Source organism: Lolium rigidum, chromosome 7 (genome assembly GCF_022539505.1).
Source record: "Lolium rigidum isolate FL_2022 chromosome 7, APGP_CSIRO_Lrig_0.1, whole genome shotgun sequence".
In the NCBI taxonomy this organism is placed as follows: Eukaryota; Viridiplantae; Streptophyta; class Magnoliopsida; order Poales; family Poaceae; genus Lolium; species Lolium rigidum.
In genome coordinates, this window is record NC_061514.1 from 184,614,273 (window position 1) to 184,624,463 (window position 10,191).

Below are 10,191 nucleotides of genomic sequence, written 5' to 3' on the forward strand. Positions count from 1 at the left end.
TATATTACAATACAAACATACCACATGGACTTCGATACCATTTTGATGAAATTTAAGCGTGGCTGGAACCCACCGGTTGATATGCCGAGTTGAGCCCGTTTTGAGGTTTGTAGTTTGTGGTGCTTCTTATACTAAATATCAATGGACCATACAATTTGATTTTTGCAGTCGCAAATCTATTTCTCATTCTGTCCTTGCCACTCCTGCAAATGAACGTTTACACAGTGTAGTACATCCCACTTCCGAAAGCAGAGCAAGGAAAAGCTTCTTACCCTGGTTTCTGAATCTGAACAGAGCAGTGAAGCTAACAAGCAAACACAGATATCTTACGTGTTCTAAACGGGTGCTCTGAATGAGAACAAGCAAGGTTAAACACATAGTAGTACAAGCGATGTTTAAAGAATGTGAATTGTATTTATTTTTGGATAGAGACATACAACAAATAAATCGTAGATTACACAGATAATAGGAAGGAACATGCAGGGAAGGCAATATGCATGCCAGTTCCACTGCCAGCCAGAGAGGACACTAGGATAGCAAAGAACAAAATTCTCAAATGTATCGACATGATTCAGACTTAAGCACCCCAAAAACTTAAGCCTTGGTACCGACGGATCGCTGCTCAGGTAACTCTCACATGGCGAACACCACGGCCATGCCCATGGCGATGGCCACGGCGGCCTTGGCACCGATGGTCGCGGCGCTGGACGGCGTACTGCCGGTTGGCGACGACACGTTGGGCTGCTGCTCGTCGGTGGAAGATTCCACAGGGGCCGGCGCAGGCGCCGGTGCGGCGACAGGGGCGACGCTCCTCTGGCCCCTGGGCTTGGCGGGGGTTGCGGGTGTTGCGGCGGCGGCGACGACGTTGACCGCGAGCTTCATGCCGGCGGCGCAGTGGCCGGGAATGCCGCAGATGAAGTAGCGCTTGCCGGCGGTTGTGAGCTTGATGGTGGTCTTGCCACCGGTGTAGGTGGCGACGGCGCCGCTGGCCGAGCAGGCGTCGTAGCCGGCCTTGCTCACCTCCACGACGTCGTGCGATGACGAGTAGTCGAACACTGCAATCGTTCAGTGGCAGCGTGGCCGGGAGATTGTCAGACAGGTTCTTGATAATCGCAGCCAACCGGCGGGCAAACAGAGCTAATTAAGCTGGAGAAGTCAAGACAAGCTGCTTACCAAGGCTGTCTTTCGTGGTGAACTTCTGTGCGCCGGACCAGGCGTCGTAGCCGCCGCTGGTGGTCCACTTCGTACCGGCGCCGCCTACCGGGTGATCCACCGCGGCGGCGAGCTGCACAAGTGCCGCCACGGCCACAACTGCGACGAGGACAGCCTTCACCATTGCCATCGATCGAGCGAGCCCTCTTAGCTTACAATGCAAGTGGTCGCCGGCCGTTGAGGTTGTCGAGGTGAGTTGAGTTTGAGGGGTGAGAGAGTGAGATCTGGGATGATTGTGGAGCTAGCTGGTGAGTTGGCGCTTATATAGACGGAGCTGCAGGGCGTACGCGTCGTCATGCCTGACATGGTTGACGGCCGCGCGCCGGACGGGAGAGGTTGGTGGCTGGACGCGGCTGTTCCTTTGACCTGCAGCCAGCTAGCTATCTTCAACTGATCTCCATTATTATGCATTGCTGCAGCTTCCTTGCTCGCAGAAAAGAAATGGTAGCTCCGGGGCGCCATGTGCAAGTCCTGCGCAGTCGTGCTCGACAACTACGATTATCTGCCTATTCATCATCACATTGCATACTTTAGTCCGCCACCTTTTGTTAGTTGGGGATGTTTTGTTTACAGGTTTCCACGTTATACGGGCGCGCGCGCGGTGCCAAAAGTTGAGCAGCCTACCTACTTGACGTGTTTTCATGGCGTCCACACCGACATTATATGCACTATCCCCAATTTCTTGGACGCTTACAACCCTCCGCGTTCCAAATAGGTTTACTATATTCTTTTACTTTTTCAATTTTCCTAATGATAATTGCTAAGTCACATAGTGGGTGGGATGTTTTATTTACATCTTAGGTGATTTCTGAAAATTACGACTTCAGTTTGCTGAAATGCAATTTGCGGTTTACAATATATTACTGTTATTCACTAAACTGATGCTGAATTATGTAGAACAATCTGTATTATGTATATACAAGAGGTTTCTTTTCTCTCCGCTCTCGTCCAATCCGCCTCTCTTCTAGGTTCCACCAGATCTAGGCTGGCCAGCCCCTCTCCTCCCTTCTCCGGCGTTTGCCGGTGTGGTGGTGGGTGGGGGGCCCCTCCCTAGTTATAGGAGTCCAGGTTTGTGGTTTTCGGCTAGATGCTGGTATCATGGAGCGTGTCACAGCCGTTGTCGAGCTGCTACCGGTGGCTTCAGGTGTTTTTCTTCTAGGCGTTGGTGGCGGGGTGCTGCGAGCAGCCGGCGTGAGCGATGAAGACATCTTCGACAGTAAGCTCGCGCCCGTCGTGCGGGCTCATCTTTGTCGATCAAGATACCAAGCTCCTTCACTCTTGTAATGGTGACGTTGAAGGGAGTGAGCTTGTCATGGAATGGTTGCTGGGTGGCGGGTCAGCGTTAGGGGAGCTCCAAAGCTTCTCGTGGGAGGTCATCCGCGACAACCCCTTCTTGCCTGATGCCTTTGATTGTCGAAGGGCGGCCCCTCCACCCTTTGTCGCCGATGACGGTTTCTTTCGACCGGCGAATGCAGGTTTTCTTCAACCTCTAGGCTGTCGTGCGACCAAGGAGGCCTCTTTGCTCCATCACAATAAGCTCTTGGAGCTCCGTCCCAAGTGGTAGCGTCCCTGGCGACGATGTTCTAGGCTGTGATGAGATGCGGCGGTGCGGTGGACATGGAGCTGGATCCGATTGCATTCTCAGTTTTAGATCTAGGGTCCTTCATGCAAAATGTGAGGACTTGGTTGTAATTTCTGATTTTTCTTCTTGCGTGTATTGTAAGTTGTAGCTCCACCGCTTTTAATTAACAGAGCTTCTCGATTCTTCAGGACCAACCCCTGTTCAAAAAAAAAAGAAGTTTCACCCACCCTAGAAAAAAATCAGCTGTAGAGAAATTTTAAAAATAAAGAAACCAGGAGAGCATTTAAAAATGGTAAATCACAAAGTATATTTGTATAATCAGATGATCCACACAAAATTAAAAAAAATCATATGTACTCCGAGATAGACTAGGAAATTAGAGAGCATTTACAACAATTTCTGATTTTTTGCATGGATGTTTCTTAGTAATATTTCCCCCTTTTCTCTAACCCATTCAACTGTATAATACTAGAATTTTATTTTTCATTAGAAATTCGCCCCCTCTCTAATTTCCTTTTCACCTTTCTATTCATTTTTACCGATTTATCGAATATTTTAAATTTTTTCCCCAAAATTTTGTGTTAACTATGCTGCCATTTGTGTGAAGCCATTCACACGTCTATTATTATTCGTTTTACTGGTTTGTCTATTGTGTAATACTGTAATGTTCCCGTTCTTGTGTTAACTATCCTACCACTTGTCCGAAGCCAGTCTCATGTCATCCTTCGGTTCCAACTGCGTTAGGTGTAGAAATGGACAAAAGTTATTCTGTTAAAAAATGATAATTCATTTAATTTGTTATTTTCCGTTAGGTACCAAAGTTGAACTCTGTTTTTTCAGACTATAGTCGAAGGACCAAAAAAATATATTTTTCTCGATGCTGGTACTCGTGTTTCCGGAGGAACAGCTATCACACTAGTTTCCAAAAGGAGCCTGAAAATAAAAGATGAACAAGCTAGCGGTGTAAAGTCAAGTTATTAATCAGTCCTGAATGCATAAGCACCAAAATCAGTGGCACAAATGATGCGTGGGCACATGGTGGTGCATTGCATTGCCCTGTGAAGTGTCAACTCCGGGAGGTGGTAGGGCTTGGCTCTTGCGGGGAAGGGAAGATTCCTGTCTAGATCGACCGAGAGTGTGCAATGAGAAAATTGTGCTGTGGATTCATGCGTCACTATACTATAGTTTTGTTTATCATCGTGTATGGTGGGAGTAGTTACCCGCACCTAACTTAATCAGCTTGTCAGAACGGTAAGATGTACAACGGCTTGAACTTTAGTTCGAGTAAAGCCCCCCACTAACAAATTAACAATCTGTTCGAGTATGTTATACACATCTACCTATCTTGTTATACCTACTACCGGACTAGGAGAGTTGACCTGCGATGATGAGTCACTGAGCAACGGCTATGTGTAAATTTCTGAGCTCAAAGGTTAGTTGTTTTTGGTAAACAATGCTTGACGAAAAAAGTGAGATATTAGGGCATACGCCCCACCCTCTGTGTCAGAATGATGCACACGGTCTTTGTATTGTTGCAGAGTTTAAAATATATCAGTTATACAACTCATGGATCGCTTAAAGTTGCAGCAAAAACAAGCCATCTAAAAGAGAAAGAAAAAAGTCTTCTAGGCAACTTTAATTCGCTTAGAATGCTGCCAACAACCCTAGCTGAAGATAGCCTGAACGATCTCCATCAAACGATTGAAGCCAATATCTATAGATCCCCGCGGCTCCACAGGTAGAAGATAGGACCACATGTGAATCAAAGAAACCGTTCTATGTATAACCTGCAATTTTTTTTTGGTTTCGTTTGTGTGTTAAAACTAATATCATTTCGGCAATTCCATATCACCCAAATTATAGCACAAACTCCCACTCGAATTCGAGCTTTCATTGTTTTATTAGTCTTATTAAGCCAATTTCTAAACATATTTGTAACATTGGCCGGAGGAGTGATGTTATATGTAAAGTGAACAACTCTCCAAACTAGACGCGTAAAAGGACATGAGATAAAAAGATGGTCAATAGTATCCCGTGAACTACAAAACACACACTTAGTACACCCATTCCATCGTATTATTGCCTGATTATCTTTAGTTAGATGCTTAAAAAGAAACCACATGAAAATCTTTATCTTCAGTGGCACCTTAAGTCTCCAGATATATTTTTTAAGAAAAATCATATGCCCATTCATGCAATCAATATAAAAAGACTTAACCGCAAAACCCTGTTTGTGGTCAAGTTCCATCTAACCCTATCTGGTCCGTCATGCAGTATTACCCCCATTAATTTTCGTAAAAGGTGTAACCACTTTTCCCATTTATCTCCCGTAAGAAGACGATTGAATCCAATATTCAGAGGTCTATTTGCTAGGACATCGTCTACTAGGATGTCTTTACGACCAACAATATTATAGAGAGTGGGATATTGGGATGCTAATGGGGAGTCCATATCTCTTACCAAAATCGAGTATTCATGCCATCTCCTATGACAAAAGATCCCTGCTAGAAAAACTCATCTTTTACCCCCATAAATCCCTTCCAGAAGGGAGAATCAGGTGGTTCTACTTGTACTTGGGAGATATTCTTACCTTGTAGGTACTTGTTATGTAGCAATTTCTGTCACATACCTTCCACAAATAGAAGTTTAAAAGCCACTTGCTTAATAGACATCTATTCTTAATATTAAGCACCTCAATACCGAGACCCCCTTGGTCTTTAGGCCGGCAAATTAAATTTCATTTTGTTAGTCGATACTTCTATTTGAGATCATCGCTTTACTTAAAAAAAGATCTATAGAAATCTAATATTTTTTGCTCACCCCTTCGGGTATTTTAAAGAAGGAAAAAGGAACATTGGTAGGCTGGTTAGGACTGAATTTATAAGGACAAGTTGATCTCCATATGAGAGCAGATTTCCTAACCAAGATGAGAGTTTTCGTTCAAAATGATCCTCCACTAGCTTCCATTCTTTATTAAGCCACCGTCTATAATGGATCGGGATGCCTAAGTACTTGAACGGAAGGGCTCCAAACTCACATCCAAAGAGATAATCAGTCTCCGACTCTTTAGCATTGCCAAAACAAAAAATATCGCTTTTGTGGAAGTTTATTTTTAAACCAGATAGTTGCAAAAAACTCAGAATCAACTTCATATTTACGACCTTTAGAAGATCATGTTCCATGAACAAAATTGTATCGTCCGCATACTGCAAGATAGAAATTCCCCCGTTCACTAAATGAGGTACTAAACCACCAAGCTGACCATTTTCCTTTGCCCTGTCAATGATTATGGCCAACATATCAACGACAATATTAAACAAAATAGGAGACAATTGTTCCCCTTGCCGAAGTCCTTTCAGCGTTTCGAAATAATGACCAATGTCATCATTAATTCTAATACCTAAACTTCCTCCTTGAACAAACCTCGCTACCCAATCACACCACTATGATGGGAAGCCTTTCATTCTTAAAGCTTGCTGCAGGAATGATCAATTCACTTTGTCATACGCTTTTTTAAAATCTATTTTAAAGAGTACTCCATCCATCTTCCTATGAAGTTCATGGATAGTCTCATTGAGAATAACTGTAACATCCCAAAAATTTCAAAACAAACAAAATGAATTTCTCTATTTCCAAAATTTGGAACCAACAAAAACTTTTATTAAATTAAGTTTGATGCATAGTGATCATGCTTATATGTTGTGAAATTACCATGTTTGTTGTTGAAATATTTTGAAAGTATCTAAAACCCTAAACCTGGCTCTCCTTTTTACCACCAAGATAAAACAAAATAAAAAGGAAGTAAATTAAAAAGAAAAGGCCTATGTAAGCCTATGGTTATATTTTTGCAAATAAACAACTATGCCATGAGCTACCTTGTCTAGATGGTTTGCAAAACCTCAACAAACCTAACCTATCATTTACCCACTAAATTTAAGGTGAAATAAAAAGAAAAGAAAAATATACATAGAGGCATATGTGGGCATATAGCCAAAAATGCAATTCTTGTCTTATGCCACCCTTACCTTACCAAAATGGTTGGAAACCCTTAATAAACTTACACTAACACACAAGGAATCCAAAACCATGCCCTTTGATCAAAGAAAAAGAAAAGGAAATAAAAATAGGAAATACACATATGGGGCTATGGCCATTTTTGCAAATCTTTAACCTAGACCATTTTGGCTTGCACCATTAGTTGGAGATGGTTACTAAACACTTATTAACACTTTTGGAATCCAAGAAACTCAAATCAAATTAAATTTGAATTCAAAGTGAGCTCACATGCACTAATGGTCAAATCTGCCATTTTTAGCATGATGCCCTCTTTGAGCCTCTGCCTTAAGAGATTCCTAAACCAAGCTTTGCCAAATCTTTGCACCTCATCCAAGACAACATCAAGGTGAACAACTTTGCTCAAACACACCCCTGCAAACTCTTGCTAAAATCAAAGTTATGATCAACCAAAGTAGTAACAATGAAACAAAAACAAGATCATACCCAATTTGGCATTTTACAAATCAACTTCATTTTGAGCACCACCATCACCATTAGAATTCAAATATTATATGAAGCCAACCCACCAAAATTCAATCAAAAATTCAAAAATTATGTTCATGCGGCCATTTGGTCGAGCACCTTGTGTGCATGAACCTGCCAACCCTATGCATTGCAATATCCAGTGTGTAATTGCCTCAACCCTCAATCCATATGCCATCACCAGACCCTCCTAGCACCCAGTAGGCATTGCCATGCGTTGGAGACACAAGTTGATGACGTTTTTGGCCAGGACAATGCCATGCCGTGCATGCATGACACTCACACATGCTCCATCTCTCTCTGGTAAAATTCAACGTGCCAAACTTTGTCACTCACTCTCCCCTCACTCTCCTGCACGCGCTGGACACGGTGGTCAACGAGTTGGTGCACCACACGCGCCAGAACGCGCGCGCCCAGTGACGCACGCGCACGCCAGAGCGCGCACGGCGAGCGCCACGGGCACGCACAGACATGACGTCGCCCCACTGCCCTACGCCCTCACTCGCCATCTCCGTGCGTCAGCAGCTGCGCCACACCACCCTCTCCACGCCGGGACAAGCTCAGCGGCCCGCGGGCACGCTGTAGACGACGATCGCTTCGCCGGCGTCCGCCGCCGGTCCGAGCGCTCCCGTCACTCTCCTGCCCACGTCCTTGCCTCATTTTCACCGCCGTCAAGCGCTGCGTGACCTCACTGACCCTGCCAACTCGCGCGCGTCATCGCTAGTCCACCAGCGCCCCTGTAGCGACGTCGCCATGACCACCACTATCGCAGCACCTCGGCCTCTCCTCGCCGCTATAAAAGGGGCACTCCTCGCTCCAAATCAAGCACACCAACAACTTCCCCTCTCCTCTCTCGCCCTCCTCGACCTCTCGCCGCTCGACATTGCCCACCGTAGACCCCCAATCGCTTCATCACTGCCCGTGAGCCGCCGCCGAAGCTCGCCGGAGATAGACACCATCCCCGGAGACGCCACTGCTACCAGGAGGTTCCCCGTCTTCGACATCGTCGCCGCAACACATCGCCGACGATCGCCGCGCCGCCGGTGAGCCGTCGACCCCCTCCCCTCGCCGCGCCAGAGCCTCTCTCTCGCCGTCGACGACGATGAACGTGGTCAGTCGGATCATGTTCTAATCGTGCGGCGCAGATTAGAACATACCGTTTCGGGTTGTAACACCCGCTGACAAGTGGCCCCCACCTGGTCAGGCAGCCCACGCATGCTGGACGCGTGGTGGGCTGGCTTTTGCCTTTTCAAACCGTTTCGGCCCACCTCGTTTTCCCGCCAGGCCCAGTTAGTTCAAATTCGAATTCCAAGTTTAAATCAATTTGCTTGCAGATGCTATTTTCAAAACTAAATAGAATCAAATCAACCCAACCAAATTTGATGAATTTTGTGTTGTTGGAAAGAGGGTGAAAAGCTCTATCCAACCCCACTGATCTCACCTCAAATTTCTACGTAGAATTACTGTGACAAAAATAACAAGGCAGGGACTCTTCAAACTTCAAACATTTATTAAAAATCAACCAAAAATGCTTTTGAGTTGATTCGAACTCTGAAAAATCACATTTCATAATGTCTATTCGAATATGTAAAAATATGACATAGTTGTTTGTATGATCATGGTCTAGATTAAATAATGGCTCTATGGCTATTTCTAGTCCATTTAAATTATCCAAAAATATCTATTAAATAATATGGGAGCTATTCTCTCATTTAAATCTTGTCTCAAGTAACTCAACATGAGGTAGTGATCATGGTCTATTTAAATCTCATATTGAATTATTTGATGACATTAAGTCACTACCATGATAGTATTAAATTGCATGAGGTGTAGCACCTCATTTAAATCATTTTCCCAAATGATGATTATGAAGTGTTGACCTTGGTCAACATGAGTCCATATATTATCATATGAGGAAATTAAATCTTAACAAGATTCAATGAGAGGAAATTATTTCTCCAAAGAATTAAATAGAAACCTTAATTAATATTTGTAATGAGAGGAAATTATTTTTCTTAAAAAGAAAACAAAGTCAACCAACATGTTAATATTATGGTGATGTTAGAATAGCTTGTATGAACCAATTGTGTGCTTAGTCTAGCTCTTAAGCTTTGATTGGTGATTGTGTACCTCGTATCCGTTTTTAGACGCTAGTACCGAGGAGTACCAGGAGGAGGAGGTCTACTTCCAGGAAGAAGGAGACCACTTTGATCAATACACCACTGAAGGCAAGCTAATATTCTTGCTAAGTGCAAAGCTCTACAAGAGCAAGGCACTACCACATTTTACTTTATGCTTAATGATCCTATCCCAAGTTTTTACCTTACAAGCTTTTGATTCTGTTTATCAAGGTTTACTTTTTGATTCATGATTCACTTGGTCTAGATATAGAGTAGAACAAGAGCATCAAATTTAGCATAGAGCAATGAAAGCTAGATAGCGCCCCTTATGACTAGTTGCTAGTGCTAACCAATAAAATTGACTACTCTAGATGGGAACATGTGAAATCAAATGACTTTGAAAACCTTGGAAAGATGAGTCATTCTATTGAAAGATTTTGAAGGTGAATGTGACTTATGAATGACATGGTGAACTTTACAAAAACTGATGGTTGGGTTCGGATGCGATAGCATTCCAATTTACAAGTACACCACAATACCTGATTATGGGTAGGGCTTAACTGGAAGTTTATGTGTCTTAGTATGGGTTCCCTCTAAACAAGCGTCATCGGGGTTATGCCGAAATATGCCTCCACAACAAAAGAAACGACGTTAAAGATGAGGTGAATGTCCGGCCCAAGCCTGTGCGGTTCCCGGGCGACGGTTTGTCTTCCTTTGGGAGGCCAAGCTCATGAGGAG

The 10,191-nt window shown here is 43.9% G+C and overlaps 1 protein-coding gene across 1 annotated transcript; it reads right to left on the bottom strand.

The window, feature by feature from the left end:
• Window positions 1-633: 633 nt before the first annotated feature.
• Window positions 634-1,342, bottom strand: LOC124673093 (mavicyanin-like). Its single transcript, XM_047209221.1, has 2 exons — window positions 1,174-1,342; window positions 634-1,055 (listed from the first exon to the last, which is right to left on the bottom strand). Exons 1-2 carry the CDS (start codon window positions 1,340-1,342, stop codon window positions 634-636), a joined length of 591 nt encoding a protein of 196 aa, XP_047065177.1.
• Window positions 1,343-10,191: the final 8,849 nt, after the last annotated feature.